The sequence below is a fragment of the Heteronotia binoei genome, chromosome 4, assembly GCF_032191835.1.
Source record: "Heteronotia binoei isolate CCM8104 ecotype False Entrance Well chromosome 4, APGP_CSIRO_Hbin_v1, whole genome shotgun sequence".
Lineage (NCBI taxonomy): Eukaryota > Metazoa > Chordata > Lepidosauria > Squamata > Gekkonidae > Heteronotia > Heteronotia binoei.
In genome coordinates, this window is record NC_083226.1 from 118,837,958 (window position 1) to 118,864,180 (window position 26,223).

General features: G+C 38.4%; 1 protein-coding gene across 4 annotated transcripts in view; it reads left to right on the forward strand.

Annotated features, from left to right (window-relative positions):
- MCTP1 (multiple C2 and transmembrane domain containing 1) overlaps positions 1-26,223 on the forward strand; it is a 457,667-nt gene that overhangs the window by 248,716 nt on the left and 182,728 nt on the right. For all 4 annotated transcript variants that reach the window (XM_060235683.1, XM_060235684.1, XM_060235686.1 and 1 more), the window contains 5 exons: positions 7,253-7,348; positions 12,441-12,543; positions 12,880-12,981; positions 13,298-13,372; positions 15,577-15,696. In XM_060235683.1, coding sequence (XP_060091666.1) covers positions 7,253-7,348; positions 12,441-12,543; positions 12,880-12,981; positions 13,298-13,372; positions 15,577-15,696 — 496 coding nt within the window. The remainder of the gene's footprint in view (positions 1-7,252; positions 7,349-12,440; positions 12,544-12,879; positions 12,982-13,297; positions 13,373-15,576; positions 15,697-26,223) is intronic.

Sequence of the window (26,223 nt, forward strand, 5' to 3'; positions counted from 1 at the left end):
GATGTAATTAAGGGGCTGCAACTGGAGGAAGAATTTGCAGAAATTGGGGACTTCCCTGGCAATTGGAAGTACCTTCTGATTGTACTAGGAGCCCATTGAATCCCATCTATTGTTCTGGGTACAATAAATTCTACTGAGAGAAAAATATAATTTATAATATGTGGCTTCAGGTATCTTACCCATGTAAGCCAAAATGCCCTCAAAACGAGGTTGGGGAATTGTCAGGTGGGCACCTGGCTTAGTCAGGATCTTTTATCTGTGTATACAGGATTCCACATCCAGAAAGTAATGCTTAAAAATATTAGGGACTCTAATTAAGTAACACAATTAAACTTTATTAAGAAAATATAGGCTTCCATACAAGATAAAATACTCATAAAATCATACACACAGTCCTAAGAAAAATAGATAGAGAGATAGGGGAACACATGGGTAAACAAACAGGGTGATATTTACCGATCGTAGTCTTCAAGGAAGGCTCCAATGGCGACGAGCGAGGAAGTGGGAGAAGGGACCCGAAACTGATCAGGAATCTATGCAGCGGAATTGGGATACTGATAGAAGCACACCTGTGGGTAGCTAGTCCACAAATTATAAGGACTCTCTTGAGCCCTTAGGGGATGGGAGGTACGAGGGAGGAGGAAGGTGGTCAGCTGATGCATGACCTCCCCAAAAGGGGAGGTTTTGCAGAGACCATAAGGGCTGGACTACTGCGACAACCAATAGAAAGTTCATTGGTGGCACCTAATTGGGTGCTTGCTCTTGACCAATGGACTGGCTTGGATCCTGGAAACCTGAGTGAACTTTCAGGTTGAAATGGACCAAGGGGAGGCTCCAAAATGACAGTTGGGGAGAAGAATAGAGGAGATTACTGTGTGGGGAGATACTTAAGACTATTAGAGTTATCTAAAAGGGTGTCAATAGAGGGTCGAATCATGGCCTAGGTAACACCCAGTTTACACAAAGGAACTTGGCTCTGGCTGAAGATGGTCTTCCTCTTCTTCTGTCTTCTCCTTGGCACCAGTCTTTGTCTTGAGTTCCATTGGACAAAGACAGTGGCGGTTGGACGATTAGCCACTCCTGGGGTGGGTAGGCTGCTTGCAGGCACAGGTGACATCTGGTGTGTGCGTGAGCTGTCCTCTTTGCTGGAATGGAGTCAAGCCTGGAAGGAAGATGGCTGCATGTGGTGTTAGCCCTCCATGGTGGATTCCATGGTCAGTGCTTCAAAACCATTCGCTTGGATAGCTCCTGGCGGCGCAGTCTCCTCCACTCCATGGTTGGGATGGACGTCATACGGAACGACGGGAAGCCATCCGTTCTCCTGGTGGACACTCTTGTACTGGTCTTGAGTACCTTTGTAGTGTTATGGCTGCTAGTACTCCATAGGTCCCTTTCACCCCTGGATAGGTTTACCCACATTCTCTGGTATGTGAGTCACTTCTCCAGGTGCTCTGGCAACCAAGTTGGTGATTACGATGTTCTGTAAGGGGGTTTTTCCTCACACCCATCATCTAAAAAAACAGGTGTTATTTTATGAGAATTTGTCTGCATACCTAAACTCCTCTTTTTAGTTTTCAGTACTAAAATTTGCACAGCTTGGCATGTCAGTCACTTTTAGAACTAAGCAGTAGCTTGCCCAACCCACCTTAGAATCTTCAGGATTACTTTTCTTTTTAGTGCTCAAATCTAACAGCCTGTGACCCACGCTCCAAGCTGATATGAGGGGTTTAACCATGATCTCCATGGTTAAAAAGTCATGCTTGGATGTTGGGGTAGGGCCTGAAGTGAGATGGGGAGTTGAGTCTGATTGCTCTCCTCCATCAGTAGAATCTCACCTAGTTACAATCCAAAGTTATATTTGTTCATGTGTGTTGTATTGCAAGAACAAAGAATCACTATGCTTCTCTCTGTGTCTCTCTTTCACTCCTCCACCCCCCTCTCTTTCGGTCCATCCCCCCTCTCTTTCTCTCTCTCTCTTGCTTTCTACCCCACCATCACTCTCTTTCTCTGCCCCCACACATCAGTCAGCTTCTTCACTGCTGTGGTGACAGCAGCTCCTTTATGCCTCCCTCCCAGCTTTGCTTCATTGGTGGCAGTTTGCTTGGCCCCTTCAGTAGCTTCATCACCTTGGCTGGAGCAGCCCCTCTTCACTACCTCAGTGGCTAGTAGCTACCCATATGTTCACCCAGCCTCTTCATTGGTGGTGGCTGCCTCAGTGGAATGGTGGGTGATATAGTATAGAAGCTGTTCATGTGTAGACAACGCTATTGGTTTGGGAGGAATTACCCCCCCCCCAATGTTTTTTGCAAGTTGTTTTTTGCAAACCTAGTTCCCCCTGGTTCGCAGAACTATCTGTTTTGAGTCAGTGTGGGCCTGATCCTCACATTTAGATATGATGAGCCCACATGATCACAGTTATGAGACCACATATGAGACCACATGATAACAGATGAGCCCACATAGGATATATTGTTACAGATTAGCTATTCATTAAGAATACATTAAAATACATTAAGAATTTTTTCTGATTGTGTACTTAAATGATATTTATTTGCCCAGGTCTTAGCTTGGCAGCTGCTGCTTAAGTAATAGAAAATTCTGTGAGTATATTGAGAGATTAACTCTCAATTTACGGTTAAGGCTGACTTCAGCAAAACTTGTTAGTGACAATATATTAGATGGGGGTGTGCATTTGGCTATATTTGAGTTGAAAAATACCTTATCAGGGTTTTTAAAAACTATTCTTTCAGCGAAATATACATTTAAGTATCTTTTCAGATATCCAATATAGCTGAGTCTGAAAAATCTTGAATATATTCAGGGTTTTTCAGGACTGCTGCAATTAAAGGGTGTTTAAAGGGATCACATTCCCTTTAAATGCTTTCTGGAAAATGTGAGAGCAACGTCACCCCAGAATCGGAAACGACTGGTGCTTTCACAGGGGACCTTTCCTTTCCTGTCTGAATTAGATGTGAATCATTGATTTAAAAGAAGATAATTTTATGGAATTGAAATTATAAGGAAAAAATCTGGCATAGACAAGGGAAAGATTATCCATTCTATCAACCTGGGAGCATATTGTAAAAAGAAAAGCAGGGGAGGAAATATTGTCTGGAGAACTTGCTGTAGGAACACATGCTGTGTACGTAGGTCAGTGATGGTAAAAAATTACAACAAAATTGTAAAGTAACTGTGTTATGCAAAGTAGTCTTCAAAAGCAGTTTATTGATCGTTTTACTGAATGCTGATGGATATTGGCAAGAAAACAGAAACTAGTTGGGCTGAAGATCTGAATCATGCATGCAACATATTTGTGGCTGAAATATAACTGCATTGCAGGCTCCTTTTTAAGCAAATGTTTCATGAGACATGGTTTCCTGCAGAGTTGTAGAATTTTCCATTTCAGCTTCATGAACCTCCTTTCATATGTTTTTTAGAAGCAAAGGTGGTCATCTCTGAATCCCTCTCTGCAGTTGAATTTGGTATGTGAGACTATCCTTCTGATAGTCACATCAGATTAATTCATTCATTCATTGATGTTAGGGCTAACTGATATTTAACTTTTTGCAAAATGTAAACTTCTACTGTGTAATCAGTATTTTTAAAACAATTATACTTTCCCACAAAAGTTAATAATATACACATTAACCTGTGATGGAGTCTGAATCAATATTTCAGATTGGAAGTCATGTTTTCTGGACAGCTTTTTCTAAATATTGATTTAATTGTCATTTGTATAAGGTAAGAAACAAATTAAATGCCTTACAGATATCATTAATATGGCCCTTTGATCTGCTGAATCTATTGCTTCATGTAGTACATGACATTAAATCTAAAAAATATTGAGAATATTTTTAAATACAATGGCCTTGCATGCTAGGTTTACTAGACTGCAGTGAAACCTGCCTTGTTTCCCCCCTCCCAGCTATTTTACAGTTGGTATTGAATCAGTAACACAAGTTCTCCCCCCCCCCCCACCTTAACCAATGATGCTATAATCCATGCAGTAAAATTATCTTGGCTTATATAGACAACAGTTACTGTGAAGTACTGGAATTAGCTGTAAGTTGATATTTCTCATTCTGGGTCCAGGGACTTCTGGGTTATTCTGGGCTTGCAAGGGTATTCCAGAGGGTCTGCATGTATATTTGTAAGTGAGGAGCATGAGCACCTCTTGTGCCCATTTGACTAACATGAAAACAGAGTGCTGTAGGAACAGGGTAGGGACTCTCCACATCAGGAGAAGGAGAACAGAATCAGCATTCACTTTTTTAAAAGGTGGGTCCTCACAGGACTGCCGCCAGCCACATTCATTTAAGTTCTTGATCATCTCAGAGAATATGCTGATTTGTTGCTAGGATTCAATAATTCAGCCATGGGAGCTAATTGGTTAAGTGGCCCCAAGGATGTATAGTCCTAGTTAAGTCATTGTAGTTATGTCAGATACAAAATTAAACTGGTCTTCACCGTATTTCTGAAGCAAAAAAAAATTGATTGTAGAGATAATATGAGATATTAGTTGTCCAGACAATAATGGCAACTACATTTGCCTATTGAATACTTGTAGGTTTTGTACGACACTGGTTTTCTCCTGTTTCTGTGAGTGGCCCTGAAAGTTCATCATAATATCCTTTAAGACCCCCATTTAACTGGTCTCCATTAGAAGATTATTAAGCAAGTTGGAAGCTTTTTGCTGGGTCTAGAAGTAATTTTGTTCCAATCAGAAGAATAGTCTGACACTTGGTGACTGCCATAGAGGACTTTGGTGTCCATGTAAATTTTTAAATCGAAATGGGGGTCCCCAGTTTATTGAAAGTTTGGGAACTGCTTCTCTAAGTAATAAATTGCTTGTGTAGGGAGGGAGGGTACATATAGCACACTATAATATAAATCTGGAATTTGGTTTTTGAGCATGATCATTTTATTTTGAATAATATCAGATTCAGAATCTTTAATGGCATAATAAAAATAAATAAAATACAAAATATCTAAAATGAGATAAGATAATTAAGATAATATCATGGAGAAAAACAGAATTGATCAAATATTCATTGCCTTTGCCTAGATATATAATAGCCCTTATATAGTATGATTGTGAGCCAGTGCCGGCAGCACTCATGCAGCCCCAGACCATGACATTCCCACCACCATGCTTGACTGTAGACAAGACACACTTGTCTTTGTACTCCTCACCTGGTTGCCGCCACATACGCTTGACAATATCTGAACCAAATAAGTTTATCTTTGTCTCTTTGGACCACAGGACATGGTTCCAGAAATCCATGTCCTTTGTCTGCTTGTCTGCAGCAAACCATTTGCGGGCCTTCTTGTGCATCATTTTTAGAAGAAGCTTCCTTCTGGGATGACAGCCCTGAAGACCAGTTTGGGGAGCTGCAGTTCATTGAGGGAACCATGAATACCAGCATGTACTGTGACATACTGAAGCAGAGCATGATCCCCTCCCTTCGGAGACTGGGCCTCAGGGCAGTATTCCAACATGATAACAACCCCAAACACACCTCCAAAATGACCACTGCCTTTCTAAAGAAGCTGAGGGTAAAGGTGATGAACTGGCCAAGCATGTCTCCAGACCTAAATCCTATTGAACATCTGTGGGGCATCCTGAAACGGAAGGTGGAGGTGCGCAAGGTCTCTAACATCCACCAGCTACATGACATCGACATGGAGGAGTGGAAGAGGACTCCAGTGGCAACCTGTGAAACTCTGGTGAACTCTGTGCCCAAGAGAGTTAAGGCAATGTTGGAAAATAATGGTGGTCACACAAAATATTGACACTTTGGGCCCCATTTGGACATTATCACTTAGGGGTGTACTCACTTTTGTTGCCAGCAGTTTAGACATTGATGGCTGTGTGTTGTGTAATTTTGAGGGGACAGCACATTTACACTGTTATACAAACTGTAGACTCCCTACTTTACATTGTAGCCAAGTGTCATTTCTTCAGTGTTGTCACATGAAAAGATATACTTAAATATTTACAAAATGTGAGGGGGTGTACTCACTTTTGTGACATACTGTAAGCTTGCTTTATGGAAATGTCTAGGTTGCACACTAAGTACATGGGGCTCCCACTTTGCTCTCATGGCATCCCAAAGATGCAGTAAGATGATCACTGATGCTGTTAGCCCTTGTAATGGCTTCCATCAGGAGGGCTGAAAACCGCATAGCTGGACAGCTCATGGCGGTTGCGCGATCTCTTGTTCCGCAGAGCCGGGGACTTGCGTATGATAGCAGGCTGGGAGTCCTTCTTTCTAGGTTAGGGTCTGTCTGTGAGACCATTGCCTTAATGACTGAGACCCAGACAGCTCACATAGGCCTGGCATGAAGTTGACAGCTTGGCCTTTGACTGAATGTACATGTGTGAGAGAACTGGAGATCCAGGCATCCTGGCAGCTAGGCCAGAAAACACAATGTCCATACATGAATTAAGAGGGGACTCTGGCTCACATGGTAGCCAAATGTTCAGCCACTAATTCTGCCAGACTGGGGGATTTATCAGCAAGTAAATACTGAGTAATTGTAAATAATATGAAAACTTGGCTATTATTTCTCATATTGCAGCATAATCCTGCATGTTTGTTCAGAAATAAATCCTACTGAATTTAATGAAATGTTTCTTGTAGCTGTTTTTAGGATTGCACATCAAATTTGAATAAAGGCAATAGTTGCAACAACACAAATGATAAAATATTAGTATTAGTAATATTAGTATTTTAAAAGATAAATGTATGTGATGATATGCCAGAATATTGTCTGTTTTCCTGTATGATAAATGGAGTTTGGAAGGCTTGCTATTAAATGGAATTTTATATTTATATATATATGTGTGTGTGTTTATTCATGGTCACATTCGTAAAATCGTAATCAAAATAATTTTATCATTTCATAGGGAAATGATGTCACGTGTTATGCTCTAAGAATCTCCGAAATTTCTATAGTTTTTACCAGAGATTTGGGAAATTAATAGAGTATCATGAAATGCCAATTTCTGTCAAACACCCACACCCAGATTACTCCTGCTGCTCAAAGGAAGGGCAACAGGAGCATGAACAGTTAAGCAGGAGCAGCCCTGTTTTCTGACATTATTAGAATGCTGTGTACTTTGCAGGACTTCAGAATTAATGTGTAAAAACTGAATATTATTTTTACAATATTTATTTGGGTCTATTGAATATACTGATAAATTAAGTATTTGTGAATATTAATTAAATGATCTCTTTCCAGGTAAAAGTGACCCATTTTGTGTAGTTGAGTTGAACAATGATAGACTGTTGACACACACTGTATACAAGAACCTTAACCCAGAATGGAATAAAATCTTCACGTTGTAAGTATGAATTTGTGTGTGTTCCTTATTTTTATTTCACATAACCAGGTATAGGTGAAGTATTCTGGTTTCTTAAACAAAGTAACATATTTCAATATAACAAAAATTACAAAATATTTTGGTGGTTGAAAATATATGCCTTTTTAAGACTCGTATTCCAAATTGCAATGTACTTTGAAGGTAATTAGATCACTGTTTTACAGCTTCTGGAGCAATGGATTTATTCTTCCTAATGCCAGTTTCCAATATTTTAAAAAAATGTTTCTGTTAATCCTACCTAGATCCTACCTGCTACTGAGACATTGGCTGGATCAAGTACACACAAATACAACCATGTGATCTGATGCAGATGGTTTTTAGCTTTGCATGTAGGAAAGGGAACCCACTATTATTACACTTAAAATGGTGCTAATTAACTTTCATCATAAGCCAGTAATGCACCATGTTGTAGAAAAGGGCAGGGCAGAGATTCTCAATTGCTTTTTGTTATCCTTCCCATATGCCCATAGTTAAATTTCATTTTACTTTAAAAGTGCACAATTAAAAGACACTGTTAGGATACAACATTTTTTGTTTCAAATACCTTAACTTTCTGATAACAGCCTGAGGAAATATTAAATCTGGGTTTTAGTATATTTATTTATTTGTTTGTTTGTTTCCTTTCTTTAATTTCTATCCCACCTTCTCCGCAAGCAGACTCAGGGTGGCTAACAGGCATATGCTAGCATATATGCTGCTTTCAAGTCTTGGTATTCAAGTAAATTGAGAGTTGCTGCTGTTGCTGTACTGTCAGCATGCATGATTCTTTAAAGAGAACTATAAGACACATCTGCGCCCCAAGCAGCTTACATTGAAATATTTGACATTAGAGAAATCAAAAAATGGTGGATGGTGTGGGTGGTCCTGGTGGTGATTAACAAGGAAAGAATATGTTTAATTTAGAAAGCATATGTTTAGGGATGGGGGGGGAGTGATTTTTTAGGAGGGAGGGTGGGATGGCATCAGGTCAAAGAATTGAGGACTTGTGTACAATGAAGAATGGATCAGGATATGACAGCTAAGAGATGAAGGCAAGGCCATGAAAGGTTTAAGGTGAGAACACAATGAGTTTGTGCTCCATCTGGGTTCAGACAGGAGGTCACAATAGGATTAGAAAGGGTGTTATGTGGTCAATTTTTTTTTAATTGAATGGTTTTGGTGGCAGAGAATTGACAGTGGAAGACAAGAAGAGTGTACAACACTCAGGGTGCGATATAGTATGAGCCAGTATTTTTTTGTGCTGGAGTGGAGAGGAATGGATATGAGGAGGAAGAGAGAGAAATAGAAGAGACTCCTATCTTTCTACATAGTGGGTGGATATGGTGGGTGCACCAGGAAAGATGAGTAAATCAGTCTAAGTTTGAAGAAATGATTACACATCTAAGTGGCACTGTTGGTTATACAATTGGAGATATGGGTTGGAGGTAGCAAGGGAGAAATATAAGAATGCTGATCCAACTAATGGTTTGTCTGGTCCAGCCTTTTTGGAAAGTGGAACAAGTTACTCTGGAAGGCCACAATAGGGCATAAAGGCCAAGGCTTTTCCTTAGTGTTGCCTCTTAACATTGGTAAATGAAAAAGTCCTGGATTCTTTAGCCTTTCCTCCAATCCCTTAATCATCTTGGTTGCCCTCTTCTTTGTTTTTTCCAATTCTGCAGTATCCCTTTTGAGATACAGTGACCAAAACCACACACAGCATTCCAAACAAGGCCACACTCTAGCTCTATATAAAAGCATTCAATATTGGCTGTTTTGTTTTCAGTGCTGTTTCTCACCAGCTTGGATTTTGCCTTTATCACCACAGTTGCTTAATAAGCTGGCACTTCCATAAGAACGTAAGAGAAGCCATGTTGGATCAGGCCAATGGCCCATCCAGTCCAACACTCTGTGTCACACAGTAGCAAAAAAAAAAAAAAACTATTCTCCACAACCTTGGGATCTTTTTCCATCTTAACCTCAGCCAGTTCAGACTCCATCAGCATTTACTCAGAATTTTTTGTTTCAATGTGCATCACTTCGTGCTTATTTATATTTATATATTCAGTTTACTGAATCACCCCATTCTGGCCGAAGCTGTGCTCTGGGCAATGTACAACAACTAAAAACAGTGCCCAGATTAAAACAATACAAAAATAGATTAAAACAGTAACATCCTGGTGATTTTGTTCTTCACCCAGAATATTGGAGTGTATGGGGGGAGGGGGAGGAAAAAACTTTGGAGGAAGAAGGAAAGGAAAGAAGAAGGTGCCAGCCATTGCTGTCTTCAATTGAAAACCTGGCGGAACATCTCTGCCTCATAGGCCCTGCAGAATTGCATAAGATCCCATGGGGCCTAGAAGTCTTTCGGCAGAGAGTTCCACCAGGTTGGAGCCAGAGCTGAAGAAGCTCTGGCCCTTGAGGAGAGCCAGACCTCTTTAGGGCAAGGATTACCAGCAAATTGCTGCCAGCAGAGGGTTACATTGCACCAGGGACATAGTGGAGGAGATGGTCCCACAGATACGTTGGTTCCAGACCGCTCAAGAATTTGATTCCACTGGAAGCCAGTGTAGCTAGAGCAGCACTGGTTGTATATGTGCTGTCCATGACATTCCCACCAGGACTCATGACACCTCATTCTGGACCTGTTGGAGTTTCCGGGTCAGTTTCAAGGGTAGGCCAGCATAGAGAGTGTTACAGTAGTCTAGTCTGGAGGTGACTGTCACATGGATCACTATAGCTAGGTCCAAATGAGACAGGAGGGGAACCAGTTGCCAAGCTTATCTACATAGAACTTCATTTGCTATGTTGTTGCCTCCTCACTCAACGGAAAAATCCTCCTGTAGCTCTTTACAACCCATCTTCATTTTCACATCCTGAACAAAGTTTAAAGGATTGTGAACCCAAGCTAGGTGTCACCATCATATAGGTTGTACTGAAAGCTATGGGGTTTTATGAATTCATATAGGAATTGTGGGATGAGAAAAGAGAAAACAACCAAGAACAAATCCTTTTGGGAACTCCAGTTTGGAAAAACAGAAGAGATTTTGTCCAGTGGAAACATTGGATGAATGGTTAGACAGTTTGGAAGAGAACCAGCTGAAGACAGGCTCACAGATTTACCTGGGAGTGCTTTTGCAGTTTGGGGCTCGGTAGCAAGTAAAGGGGAAGGATTTGGCTCTTCAGTGCAATGGGTTAAGGCAACCAGACTCAGCTGGGGGTTGGGCAGCCAGTCAGATTCCAGGTCTGCTGAGGGAGGGGTGGGGCTTCCAGAATTTTCACTCAGATCTGTCCCTTCAGTATCAGGGAGCCACAGCTCAGGCTGGCTGAACAGTCAGCTCCTGCTTCCCCAGCCTACTCAGCCTGGTGTTTTTGTGCTTTACAGTATAATTGGTATGGGGTTTGATATGTGAATATCTGTTGCATGCTTGCACAACTTTTCTCAGACAGTTTGGGCATTGGACCAGATCCAGTTTTGGTTGAGTCTGTGTGTGTGCCTGCCTTCCCTATCTTGAGGGCTGGTTCCTGACTCTGACTGTCAGGTGGCAAGGAAACCACACAGTGGTATGCACCCATGTGGGACCACTGGGTTTGCTATCCTGCAGTTGCTCCTCCAGCAGGTGGGCTGGGGGATAGCTGGTCATCAGCCAATATGTGGGTTGCCTGATACTGAATCTGTGCCCTATGCTGCACTTATGCTCCTACAGTTGTACTCAATAAAACATGTGGCATTTTCCCCTCCAACTCAATACGGTCTGCAGGTCATTCTTCCCTTCACCCCCTCATTCTGCAAGGAAGTGAAGCAGGTCTGTTTCAAATATATGAGAGGTGTCAAGGAGGGTGAGAACAGAATAGAGAACATTGAATTTGTTAGTGAGAGATAAGTGATTTTAGTAATGACAATTTCAGTAGAAGATGTATTATGAAGAAATTGAGAGGAACTGAGGGAAAGGCAGAAATGGTAGGAGTAAACTTCATGGATTTGGAAGTGAGGGATATAACAATAATTGGATGTTAGTTTGGAGAAGGAAGATGGGTCAAGGAAAGGCTTTTTAGAAATTATGGGAATTATGCTGTGTTTGAATGCAGTAGGAAGGTGAGCCAGAGGAGAGTGAAAAGGCTGAGTATGTAGTGGACAAGTGCAAGAATGATGGAGATGATGATGACTAGACCTCAGGAGGATAAGGGATCACAGGGATATGGAGTAGTTGGAGTAGTTGTATAAGACCATCAGGATATAAGTAATCAACTCATATCAAAGTAATAATACAAAAAGAATTGAAGGAGGTGTTGGTAGATAAAGAGAATGATAGAGGCAGAGAGATTAAAAAAGAGATCAGAGAATTTTATTATTGTAAAGAGGCAGAATGGTGACTAGAGTGCAAGGAAGAACAGGTATTAGTAGAGAATCAAAGATGAAGGTGCTGAAAATTCTAAGTTTGTATGGATTAGAGAGTAGACTTGCTTGGGACCTGCTTTGATGGGATACAGGCACTTTAGAATACACAGAAAGATCTGAAATTCTGTGAATTTCCACTGTTCGTAGAACTGAACCCAACTTAAATAGGCATATTGTTCTAATAAGCCTTCCTTTTTGTACGTTAAGTTCCTTCTTCAGCTTATAAGGGACTTTATTGGAATGACTGTAGAGAATTAGGGCAGAAGTTAATTTCTCAGTGACAGTACTGTTTTGACACACTTTGTCTTCATATTTCCTTAAAGAATGAAAGCCTTCACTTTATGCGTGTTCCTGAATTCAACTTGCATACTCCTAGATAACTGTAGGCAAGCCAGGCTCTCTTGACTTCAGCTACCATCTGCAATATAAAGATAAAACAATATATGTGAAGTACTTTGAATGTAGAAAGTGCTGTAAAAATGCTAAGTATTATACTTATTATCAGTCCTTATGTTCTTGACCGTTTCTGTTTCAACATACCTCCCTCCAGTCCTTTTTCTGGATATATGTCTAGAAATACATGCAACATTTTTTTTTGTAACTCTGTAATGTATTTATTTTTGGTAACTATTCAGTTAAGTCACCAATCTATCTCTTTTTGCCCCACTCTTTTCGTAGCAATATTAAGGATATCCATACAGTACTTGAAGTGGCAGTTTATGATGAAGATAGGGATCGGAGTGCTGACTTCCTGGGCAAAGTGGCTATTCCATTGTTGTCTGTGAGTTTTTAAAAATATTTATTTACTTAATGCACTGCTCTGCATTGTTCATGCTCATGGGGAAAAAAATCAGCCCTATGTCTGTCATTTCTCAGCCAAGGTCTGTAATAAGAACACTAAAAAAATTTAACATACTCAATTCACGGCCATGTTGAATCCCATGATAGTTAATTTTTCCTGACAGACTTGGTCCTGGTAATGAACAGGTACTTGTCAGAATTGCCACAGTTGTTTTGGGTTCTCTGTCAGTTTCAGCAGCTGGGGGTCAAAGGTCACTGAGGGAGTGTATTCAGTGGAGACTGCGAGACAGACGGCTGTCATGTCCTTTTCCCGCAGATTCAAAATGGTGAACAGAAAGCCTACGTCTTGAAAAACAAGCAGCTGACAGGGCCAACAAAGGGGGTCATCTATCTTGAAATAGATGTGATTTTTAATGCTGTAAGTCTTAACTTTGGCTTTTTTGTACTGCTAAAGAGTTTCAGTTTCATGAAAGCTTTTGTTCTGATTTGTAGAGAATTTCTGTCATTCCTCATTTTCTCTAAACCTTGATGTATACTGCAGATTCCTCTTCTGCCACTGGCTGAGACCCCACATTTTTGAACTTTGCTGCATCTGCTGCTAATGTATATGCAAGCATGAGTTTCAGTACCTTATGATCTTGGCCTGATGTCTTTGAACTGTTTTAATTGTTCTAAATGACACAGTTATTGATAAAGTACTCTGTCTATAAAGTGATGCTCATTTTGATGCACAGGTGAAAGCTAGCTTGCGAACATTAACGCCCAAAGAACAGAAGTACATTGAAGAAGAAAACAGAATTTCTAAACAGGTAAAGTGGTGGAACTGATTAATTACTCTGAAATGGTCTGATAGCATTTGTAACCTTTTAACCATTTCTTTCTAGCCTTGATAACAGAAAGTACATCTTACTTAAACCCTTTACAGGAAAAACGATGTGCATATTTCAGAGGAGACAAAAGTTTAGTTCATCCTGCCAGAGCTTTATTCCCGCAAATGAGAATCCAGACTAAAGTTGCCAGTCTGCCTTCATGTATCAGGTTGTAGTGCAGGTGGCTGTAAACTGTGTCTAGCATAATTTTCATGACTAACTTTGACCTGGAGGAACTCCCATATTACTGTAGATTAGGGAATGTATCAGCCTTTTGTTCCCCTAGTTTTAACTCTAATGCTTATTAGAATCTAAACCAAGGCAACCAAAAAATTCATCTGTTCAAGACTTATTGACAGGGATCTTCTTTTTATGTATATTTACTGCTTACTGCTGGTAAATATTATAGCTGTTAACTATTTCCAAACAATGAGCCTGCTTTTCAGTTTTTTCAGTTTTTTTTAAAAAATAATCCTACCACTAATCATGTTTTCTTCTTTGCAGGCTTGAAATTTGGGGCCACTGAAGAGTTAAATTTTAAATCACTTGATTTTTCAGGATCTTTTTCTATTTTGATTTAATATTACAGTTAACTGCGTTAAGTGTACCTTTCCTTTTAGTAAACAGGTTTATAAGCATCATAATGATCATAAAATAAATTATCACTCTTTTTATAGCCAAGAAGCAAGAAGGGATCTAATTCAGAATGTGTAGGAGTCATATTTTAAAAGTCACTAGACTTATTTGCAGACAAGGTGTGGCAATATCTAAACTGTTTATAAATTGATAAGCATTATTATCAAGGTGGTACTCAGAAGCACAAATTCATAAATGAAATATATGTTTCAATAAAAAGCATGAGACCAGCATAAACTCTCTTCCCTCAAGAAAAGCTAGCAATTTGGAGCATATTCTAAAAAGAATATCATTTTCAAAGATCTTTTAAAAGTCTTTATAAAATCAGCAACACTTCCTAAAAATAACCTGGGATAGGAAGATACAAAAGAATAACAAAATTAAAACACATACACACATCAGCCAGAACGTGATTTTAATATGGGTGGCCACAGCAGTCTGTGGCAGCAAAATAAACAGGAATCTTTTTTATGTGTCAGAGCTAATTTCAAATCCATAAGTGTCGGGAAACAATAACAATTTATTCCGGTGCCTGAAGTTCTGTAGCTAAGCACCACAACAGAAAAAGCTGTGTCTCTGGTGTTCACCCACTTACCTCCAAAGTTGAGAGCACACCACCTCTAGTGCCGAGAGTGATGGGAGGGCTCATATGTAGTAAGCAGTCCTTCAGATTATTTTGTCACAAGCTAGGCAAAGCCTTATATATAATAACCAGGCCTTTGAACTGTGATGGAAGCTAATCAACAGCTATTTAGATTTTTTTACAGCAACATATGCTGCCATTCCTTTTTATATCAATTGAAACCCAAGTGGAGCACATTAAACAAATCTAACCTCTGTGTGATCAGAGCATGGACTGTGGCAATTTTTCTAAAATCTTATATTTTTGCTTAAGAATCTCAGTAAGTGCATTTGCTCTTAAAACATCAGATACCTCGAATACCACAATTCTTAATAGAAGTTTCCTACTGTTTAAGAAGTTCTATTCTTTAATTTTATTAGTTAACTTTAACATAGGTATATCATAGATAGGGATAATTATTCATTAATTTTCACAAATAGTTCCAATTGTTCATTAATTTTCACAAACAGAATTGATTGGGAGCCTGATTAAAAAATCTCCATTCCTAAAATCTGGATTGATGCACGAGTAATGCAATCCTGTCTAATGGTACTCCAGATTTCAATAACTTGTTGTATGATTGCTCTGGAAATCTTTTAATCTCCATGCTAAAATATTTGCAATTTCACATTATTACTTTGTTTGGTTTTGACTTGCCCTATGCAAAGCTCAGAATTTATAATGATAATTATTTTCATTTTATACCACAGAGCTACTATAGAAATTTGTACCTGTTGTGGCTGGTAATCCTGTTGATAACCATTCCACCTATTCATCCTATATACTTTATATAGCACAGATTTTTTTAAAAGTTCAGTTAAGTTGTAGGCATTCTTTATTGCTAGAATACACAAATCAATCTAATATGTTCTCTCATTTTGTTCAGCTTTTGCTAAGGAACTTTGTTCGTATGAAGCGTTGTGTCATGGCCCTCATAAATGCTGCCTACTATATAAACAGTTGCTTTGACTGGGATTCACCACCAAGGAGCCTTGCTGCTTTTTTGGTATGATATTTTATGTTATAATCCAGATTTTTAACCTTGTATGTGTTGACACAGATACAATGTTGTAATAATGTAGGTTAGAAAAGTGTATTGCCAGAACATTCCAATGAAAGAAAGTTGATCCTAAAGAGTGAAATGAATAATCAGTATGAGACTGGTAGAATGAGACTTGACAGTCCTTCCTTGCACTGGTGTGTATCATCACTCATTGAAGTTCAAGGTGAAAGTACCATGATCCATTTGGCTCCCAGAAGTGTGATACAACCCAATTTCTCCCCATGAACTCCACTTTACAATAACAATTGTAATAAATCACCTTGTTATAAAATGCCTCACCCAAACTGGTGCAGCTTCTGGGGAAAACACCTTCTCAGTGTATTATTTATGTTGCTGTTTGTTTCTCAACAAAAGAGGCCATCATAGGTTCTGTTATTTCTTAAACTCCCCCCCCCCCGGCATTCTTTCCCCTACTCCTCTGTCATTTCTTGTAAATTGTGGTAGTAATTGAATTTAGTCTCCATCTTAGACAAACTTTTTAGCCTCTGTTGGGAAGATTGTAGACTAAATGAGTGCTCCAGAGAGAAGCATTAAGGAATCCATAGGTCATGGAGGTCAGCAGCATGTTTAAATCGACAATGCCTGATTTTACTGTCTTAGATATATGGCAGTGGCATTCTACAAGTCCTGACAAAGTAAGAATTTACAAAATGCAAGTTTTGGAGCTTAAGAAAAGATGTCAAATTTACTACAAACTTATATGTTATAATGGTGGCATTGCTGTTACTGTGTGATTGATTCCCACACATGTGCAAGGCCTTTGTTGTAATTACTCTGTCAGTGTTACCTAGGAAAGACAATGGGACACAACCATATCATTGTTTCCTCCCATGTGGTCCCCTGAATCCCGGAGTGACATAGAAAATAGCCATACAGAAGTAACAAATACACTTCTATTTATTCTGCTTATTTTGAAATCCGTCTCAAGTGTGAAAGATGAGCAGTACAATAAATAAAATCACTTGCTTTAAAGAAGTACAAAAACTAATCTTTTCTTGAACTTGATCATGGAAACCCCAGATCAACAAACATATTGATATAAAAACTAATCCTGTTTGATTTTGTTGAGGCAGTTGGTGAATACATTTTTAGAACTTCATAAGTATTCTGAGGCTATCATTGGTTTCCTTAAACACCTCAAGTGAACTACTACTTTGAAAGAAAATAAAATTATGTATTTTGTCTAGGGTTGTTGCCAGGTCTGTGTTGAAAAATACCTGGAGACTTTGGGAGTGGATCGATACCATAGATCCCACCCTTCAAAGCAGCCACTTTCTCCAGGGGCGCTGATTGCCAGCTGGAGGTCAGTTGTAAAAGCGGGAGAGCTTCAGACCCCACCTGGAGGCTGGCAACCCTAATTTTGTCTTTTTAAAACTGTTTTTGGCTAAATTGGAAGCCTTTTAAATCCTGTCGAAGATCTGTGAACCATTTCTTGTGTGGCCTGATGTATACCAAGACTGTAATGAACAGACGTGTCAGTGTCTATTTCCAGACAGTAGTTCCATTAAAACTGACAATCTTCAGTGCCTTGAATATACACACAAATTTATCCCCCCCATAAAATCTCATGTTTGCTGTCTGATGCCTTATTGATATATTTTCAAAGCCATTAGATAACTCTCTGTGATATCACAATTTTGTATCACGTACAACGATGACATAGCCCATCTGGCTGCTCTTGATTCTGATATCATACATGGGTTGCGCAGCATAAAATGAGGCAGCTGAGGGCTTAGGGTGTCTTGTGAAAGAGTTGGTTAACAATTAAACTTCATTATATGGTATGGTATGTTGAACAACAAATCAAACAGATTTATTCAGTGGATTCAAAGCCTTGTAGCAGAGATGGGTGACACTTGGCTTCTTATAAGGGTCTTTTTTGAAGCCTCAGCAACCTTGAGTGCTCTCAGAGGACCACAAACGTGTATATTTTTTATAACTGGAGTCCTGTGGACATTTGCCTATTGTATATATAGCTGAAATCAGATCTTGGGAATGTGCTGTAGTTGATTATAACATCAGGTAGTGGTTCTTCTCACAGTTCTGCAGTCCTAACTGTCTGTGAAAGACTGTAGTCTAAATAAGTGCATCTTGATTATTAAGGATACATAGACTATGAATAGCCTCTTAATATGCACAGTGCATGAAATTTAAATACTGATATCCTCTTGCTCTAGGACTGAAAAATAGCTAATTTATTTAGTACTGTGATCCCCTATTAATTGCTGCAACTCTTCTCCTATGTTAAATCATACAATAAATAAAGAGCAGCATTAATATTTTCTTTATAACACCATTCTATCACATCTTAAATTTATTACTTTTTCTCTGTTTCATACGCAAATGCCATTGTTGTTTAAATAAAGCATTTTGATTTAATTCTGTAGAATTTTAATATGTCTCAGCATGTTTTTATTAACATTAAATGTATGGCAATCATACCCTGTGCAAGAATGGCAAGAAATGTTTTTGGAATAACCTAATGCAAAAACTGAAATGTCCTATAAATCGGGTGTAATTTTCTTCAGGCTCTTGACTAGACATTTATGCACTTGTGGATGTCGGAGGGTGCAAGAGGATGTAGGGCAAGGGAGGAGGGTGGGTATGTGATCTCTTTGGTGCACTGTCACTTCTTACTGTAATGAGCAGAAAAATAATTGGACAAGTAAGCTATCAGTAAAAGGACACACTTCAACATGAGTCAATGAATTATTTTACCAGACACACTTTAATCTTTAAATATGATTGTGGATAATTTGTGGTACCATTTGTCCGTTTTGAATTGTTTTAGCCCTTTCAGTTGTTATACAGTAAATGCAGCTGTGTTTAACATTAACATTTGATATTTTACACATTTAATTCCTGCACTGCTATATGGTCTTCAGGGAAATGTGCTGTAGTGCTACAAGAGAGAGACAAAGTATTGATCAGCTAACATTTCAGCTACATTTATGTATGTCGCAAAATTAATGAAAATGCCAGACAAAAATGTCAGAGTGCACAAAAAGGTAGAATTTAAATTTCTGTAGTTTAATGAAAAATTTAAGATGAACATTATCAAATCTCTTTTGGCCTTCAATATACAATTCATAACATAGTAATTAAAGGAAAACATCCATTTTATTTTGAGGATTAGATATTTCCTTATAATTTCATGTTCATGCTCCTCTATGTGCTATCAAATGACCATTTTAAACACTCTAATTGCTGATTGGACTTTTAAAAGTGCTACCTGTAATATAACACATCATTTCTCATTTGGAGAAATAATGCAAATATCCACATTTTTTTCTGCAGTTGGGTGAAGACTTTTTTAGATATAGTCTCCTCATTTCTACTTTAGCAATATTTTTCTGAAAACTACTTTGGAAGGCATTTATGTTAGCATGAGATCTTGAATGTTTTAGGAAGAAACACCATTTTCATCATTTAATAATGTCTAACATAAAGCTGGCTGTAAAGGTCGTAAATTTTACCTGCAAAATCTTGTCACAAATGTATAGATGTACATCCATGGAAAATCTCCCTTTTTATAGTTTACCTCACCGTTTGGAGTCTTACATAAGGTCATGTACCTTGGAAGACTTTGCATAATTTTTTTCAAGATCCTTCATTTAAACATAAACAGTTTGATCTCAGTGAAACACAGATTGACAGTAGAAAATGGAAAAATGAAATTTTGAGAAACCAGATATTAAGGTAATGCTATGACCTTTTTCTACATCACATAATTATTATTTTTTGGCTAATTTTTATCAGTGTTTGATGAGCATGTGAGGAGAAGAAGGATTGCACTAATAACTAGGTTAGCAGAATTGTCTACCAGATTATACACACAAGCACATGACATTTATCTCTTTTTGCTATGAAAGTACATTTAGGTCTCTTGATGGCAGAAAAGTGTCATGATGCTATGCTGGCCATGATATTGAAATCTTGGATTTGGGGACTACATAAGGAGACAGAATAAACTATATTGTTGACTGAGATCCAGAGTATGCACAGTGTCCTGCACATGCTTTACAGATTTTCCAGGCTTCTCCTTCCATAACAGCCCATTATACCCTTAACAATCTACTCTTGATGGTTGAAGGAGCATTCAAAACTGCATGGGGGGGCAGAATGGGAGGAGGAATATCTTTCTTGCACCCATCACAAGTGCATACAGAAGTACCTTCAGTTGCACGCTGTGCTCTTTGGATCCCAGTCTGTATGTTGAAAAAAGATAATTTGCCAGTTGTTTGGACAGGAGTCCAGATGCTTTTCCCCATGTGGATTGTATGGATCTGCTCCAACATGGATGGTAAAACAGTATTTAATGGCATATGAAGTGACTTTGATTACTATCAATAACTAAGGTGTGCCTCATAGGATTTTGACTTTCAGAAACTTTATCATAAACTGACTTTGTGTCAGGGGGTGTGATGGAGCAAGAATAAGAACAAGGATGTCAAATAACTGGCCAGTGAGCCTGAACCGGCCCACCAAGGGATTTAATCAGGCCTGTGGGCTCTTTTCTCCCTCTCCCTCTCCCTCCTCCTTTGAAACTCTGAGGCTGCCAAAGTTCCCAGCTCCTCCTTCCTTGTCTTTGCAGGCTGAAGAAGGAAGAAGTTCTGGGCTTGCAACACTACAAAGAAAATGCAGAATGGACTTTCCATTAAGGTCTCTCTGCCCAAATAGATTACTCTGGAAGTAGCCTATCTGGGCACAGAGAGCTTAATAGAAAATCCATTCTGTGTTTTCCTTGCAGCTTTGTGTGTGTTGCAATGTATTTTACAGGAATGAAGCTCAGTTTCACTTTTCAGTGTTTGCATGGCCAGTTAGAAGCTGTTCCTTACTGGAGTTGTCTGACCTTGCAAATAAAGGGTTGATGCTTTGAGCCAGTATATCTCTGCTGAATGGACCTTAGAACTGGTGCCTAGAGACTCCTTTAACCAGGGTATATTATACTGAAGAGCTATTGCCAATCTGAGTAGATCTGGGGGCAGGGGGAGAAGCTTGCAATGACCTGCCATTTCATGTTTTTGTAAACCCAGAGCATTTTATATTTTTGGTTTGTATTTTTAGTTTCTGCTGTGATACTTATGCTTTTTCTTGATATTTTATTTTTAAAATTTCATTGCCAAGTTCCACTATTTCTCCACCTTTCCATTTTAAACAAAACATTACAAGAGTTTTAAGCATATTTGTATTTTACGTAAAAAATTATGTCCCTTATTGTGTTTCTCTGGATCCTATGTAAAGTTTATATCTCCACTACCTGGCATTACATTTTATGATAAGAATTCAAAGTCCCATTTATGTTAGATCCGGCCCTCTAACAAATGAGTTCAACACCCCAGAATTGGAATATGTTGTTAGAGCAAATTAAAACTTCCTTGTTTGCTCGGCATCATAGGCTTGCTGGTGAGTGAGATGATCACTTGATGTAACAGACTGCCTCAAAAACAGTAATGGCAAAGCCGCTTCTAAACTCCGAGAGTCGATATTATGTTTTCCCTTAATGCGGCTAGCAGTGTCATTGGTGTCTGTGTGACTTGCTTTGAGACACTGTAGTAGAGGAACTACTCTGTACCACACTTTCAGCCAGACCTAGAACTACATTGAACTAAAAACAAATGTCAGGTGATCCAATCACATCATATCGATTTCATCCTTAATATCCTGTAGAAGAATCTCTTGCTAAGGTAAGATCTGTTTTGATATATTGGCACTTCAGCATTATTGGTCTTTATGTGTTAGGTCAATCCAGGATTAAAATTAAAAAGAACAAGGCCTTGTCTACTTACAGGAAGTTCTTACCATAGAGTTCCCGGCGATTCTTAGAACTTTCTGGAAGTGACATAGAGTGACTGTAGGAATTGTCAGAAGTGCAATGATAAGAACTAGAAGCTGCCAGAACAAGAACTTGCCAGAAGTGCAATGAAGCTCTAGGAATTGTCAGAAACCCTATGGTAATAACTAACTGTAAGTAGTGGTGGCAGACATTGGGACCTGGGGGGCAGGAATCCCTGCCCCACTAAGAACTTGGCAACCCTATAGTGAGACTTTTTAATGTTTCAGTTTCCACACACCTCCAAAAAAGTGTTGTTTATCCAAACTCTTAAACTTTAGATAAAAGTTTTCGTCATTAAATTTGCAAGATGTGGAGCAGATTTTTCATTCTGCAAAGTGATAGTTTTATCTCCTGGCGAATGTGTTGTCTGATAATAGTCAAATATACAAATCCATATCTGTGGCCTGGTGTACTCCTGCCCAATGCTTTACCTCTTGATTTTGCTAAAGAAACTATACAATTATCCAAAGTTTGCCCTGAAGATGTAACACAAGCCGGATAATATGGATGCAAGATATTCAACTGGTGATCTGCTGATTTCAGGTTTTACATTTTTTTCCTGATATGGTACAAAACTAGTTTTGTAGGAAGGTTACAGTTATTCTAATAAAGCAAAGATTTTTTTGTTTAGTATTTTACTATGTTTAAACAAAATAGTGTGGGATCATATTGTAGTTTTATCTTTAGTCATATCTTGAGTATGGATCAGCTTCTCTCTAGCAGTCCCAACAGTTAGTGACTTTGTTTTCAAGGCTTTGTTTCCAGAGTTCCATACTCATGTTGAGGTTTAATGGGAATTCACTGAACTCAAACTTTGTTCTACTGCTTCAGACCAACACTGCTGCCCACCTGGTTTTACCTTATCGTCTCACTGAAATTAATGCATCAGCCATATTAAGTATTTCTCAGTCATGATTCCTAGGGGAAAAGCTGGAGAGGTACGATATTTAGTAAAAGTAGGCATTACAGTAAAACTAGATAATTTTAAATTTTTCATACAAATTAATATATTTTACATAGAATCAGTTTGTGTTTACCCTTTTTGTAATCACATTGTTTGAGGTAAGCAGTTGGTCATATGTGTTATGATTTTATGTTAAAACCCTAGTGTTATGTTATGTTTTATGTTGAAATTCCAACAAATTTGAAACTTATTCCCTAGCTGCTGATCACCCTTCTCACAGCATGATATACTTGAGTAATCTTATAGGGAGTTATTCAGAAAAATGTATTCAACCAGCCTTGCCTGGTTTGGGAAACAGGGATGTGTCTGATCAACTTTTCAGTTTTTTCCAAATGTTCCTCTTTTATCTTATTAGTGCATCAAATGACGTCCCGTATATATGAAGAAAAGAGTTGCCTAGATGATAGGCACCTTCAATTTTACATGTAAAAATGAATGTCAAAGACCCTCCTCTCTTAACGACGGTTTCTCTGTTCCTTTTTAGGTCCAGCTACTTGTTGTCCTAGGCAAATGCTGTTTTGCTGGCCATGTCTTTTATGTATCTCACCTTCAGTATCATTTTCCCCCACTTACTTTCAGATTCTCAAGGACTACTTTTGTGTTGATCCTCCAGAAAGCAGCTGCAGTTGCAAGTAGCAACAATGCTTCATTAAAACAGAGTGCAATCTAGGCAGAATGTTTGCTTAAATTCCTTAATTAAGAGCCAAGTAAGTAGTCTGGCAAACTCAGAAAGGAATTTCATGATGCACTTAACGTTGTTTTGATAGTAAAAACTGAATGTGGAAAATTCCAAACCTTATGGAGTAACATTATTTTATGAGTTGGGAACTAGTTTGAATTGTAACAAAGCAGCAGACAAGCAGCACCTTTAAGACCAACTAAATTTTATTCAGAATGTAAGCTTTCGTATGCTCTTAAGCAGACTTCATCAGACAAAGCTGGAGTCTTTAAATATAGAGAAAGCGGGCAGTGACTTGGATCTGTAGTTTGAATTGTAGTAGTGTTGGAGCTTATCTGATAGCAAACAGAATCTTTTAGGTTGAAATGAAACAATGTTCCAGAAGGGAACAACTATACTTTATGTGCAGAGCTACATGGAACTATTTTGTCCACAATGGAGAATAATGTGTTAGAAGTGAAGTTTTTCCACAAGAAGAACTAGAATATTATTCTGTTGCAACTAGGAATGATTAAGGCTCATTCTGTTCTAGGATTTGGATTTTCTTAAAGAAACTGAAGAACTGCACAATTTATAATGACTATTATCACCTGAAGTAATAAAGACCTACTCCACAACACACAATGTTCAAATTCATGAAACTTTTTTTTTAAAAAAAATAACAATTAGCAATGCAGAAAAGGTGAACTTGTTAAAGGGCAGTATAGAATTGGAATATATTAAAATAGCAATTAATATCTACTGTACAGTAGCTTATATTAAGCTTATATTACTCTCCAGAACAGTACTGTTAACCTGATTAGGTTTGTCTGTGTTCAGATTATAATTGATCACTTTCCATAATTCATTAATGGGCCAGTTCCTTATCTCATTTACACCCCCCCCCCCCACCAATAAGGTGTTTGAATGAGAAAGCTAACATCACTTATGTCCTGCATACTTATTGCTCTCTATCATGGTATTGTGGCATAAATATTCTCCCAAACAGATGTAATATGCAGAATACATTATAAAATGCATATGAGTCCCTACAATAATATGGAGTAATCGCTTTGGACAGTTTTGTAGCTACCGTTGTAAAAGCTTGAGCAAGTAGGTGAGTTGTTAGCTTAAGGGCAATTATCCCTTTGCAAAAATGCACAAATATGGGAGGAACTTTAGTCTCCTCCTGATTTGAAGTCTGTAAGAATTAGTATGTCAAGTCAATATGTTACATATATTACTGTGCTATAAAAGTTTGTCACTTTGTCACAGTGTTTTCTCCCATAATGAAATCAGTGTGTGTGGCCAACGTCTTTTCTCTTTCTCTCTCCTTCTTTGCCTATTTATAATGGGTGGGGTGGGGGAATGAGAGACTCTTCTCTTTCATTCCCTGTAGTGTTTAATCCCAGCGATTCTCTCCATATCATCCCTACCAGGGTGGTTTAGCTAGCAGCATTTCATTAGCCTCATTTTTCCCCTCCTCTCCTGCCATAAAGCTGTGCAACTCCCATCCTTCACTCCTAGCTCTTTGTTTATAGCACTCTGCTTCTCTTCCACTTGCTGTGCTTAAGATCAAGGCAAAATGTTCATGATGGAGTGCTTTCTGAACTGTGGTGGGATCGCACAAACTGCTGCCCCCATGAAAATGGTGAAGGGTTGTGTGATTCCTACCAGCATTACTTCCAATAGGCAAACACACAGAGGTCTCCTTTAACTCAAATTCTTGAGTAGGTGCAATGAATACGGCTAATTTTTATTTATTGGTAACTTTTATGGCATAGTTTTAAGATTTTTTTATTGGAAGTTACTCTAGTGTCAGAATTTAGGATGACTGAACATTTGAGAAACAGCTGATGCTTAATACTTGCTGCTTCCTTAATATTATACCAGAGTTCTGAATTAATAGATCACAGCAGTGGAATATGATTATACAGCCATGTTAATGATGCTCTTAGTGCTCAGTCACTAAGTAAAATGTGTTTTAAGAAGTTATAATTGTCTAACATGTAAATTAAACAACCAAAAATCAGTTCATCTAGCTGAATGATAGTGCTTTCTTAGTTTTCACTCATTTTAGCAGTTTGTATTGTAAGTTATCCTATTCGTCTTGCAAAGCTAGCTATGAAGCTAGTGAATTCCTCTTAGTGAAATGATTTCTTTTTTTCATGTAATTTTTAAAAAACTGCTCCAGTTTTTGCTCCAGTCAGTTTTTACTGAGTATTACCTTACCATTAGCATTTATAAATGTATCTGTTTCAGTGACTGATCACTTTAGTGGTTCCTGAGCAATTCAAAGTTGAAAACTCTGGCAGCCTATCTAGTACTCAAATGATATCACCAAACTGGCTGAAGTTGCCTACCACAGGAACAATTACCCGATCAGGGTCAAATACCCTCTCACCTTTCTACCTGAACACCTGCAAATTGAGCTGTATCCCATTCAGAATTTTAAGAACAGAGCCATTGTCGGGGAAGTAGTTTGTTTCTGAGGGAAGATTATGCCAGTTCTCTTTTTAAATGAAAGACAAGTCTGTTGTTACTTAAAGGATATTAAGCTTCACTGCATTTTTTAGGAAAACAAATTTGCTGTAACTTTATCTGTAATGTAGTACTGAATAGGTGCAAATAGTCTCTATATTGTAGCAGAGCAGGTAAAATAAGGGTTTGTTAAAACCATAAAAGGGATATGTAACCATCCAAGGAACTACTTATCAGAGTCATGGGTTACAGAGGAAATATTTTAGTTACAGACTTAACATTAAATACCTGCCTTGTATTTTACCCCAAAGTAGTCTCAAATAAGGGTGGTTTTGTCTGTTCTGTGCTCATAGTGGAATTACAAATTTCCTGAAAGTAAATAGGCTGGTAGTCTTTGATTTAGAACCTTAACTAGTCAGGGATTACAATAAAGAGTAAACCCAAGTAATTCTCAAAGCTAAGCTTTGATTTGGTTTCAGTTCTGATAGAGGTTTATTCATCCAGTAAATAGTTTACTGGTTTTCATCATTT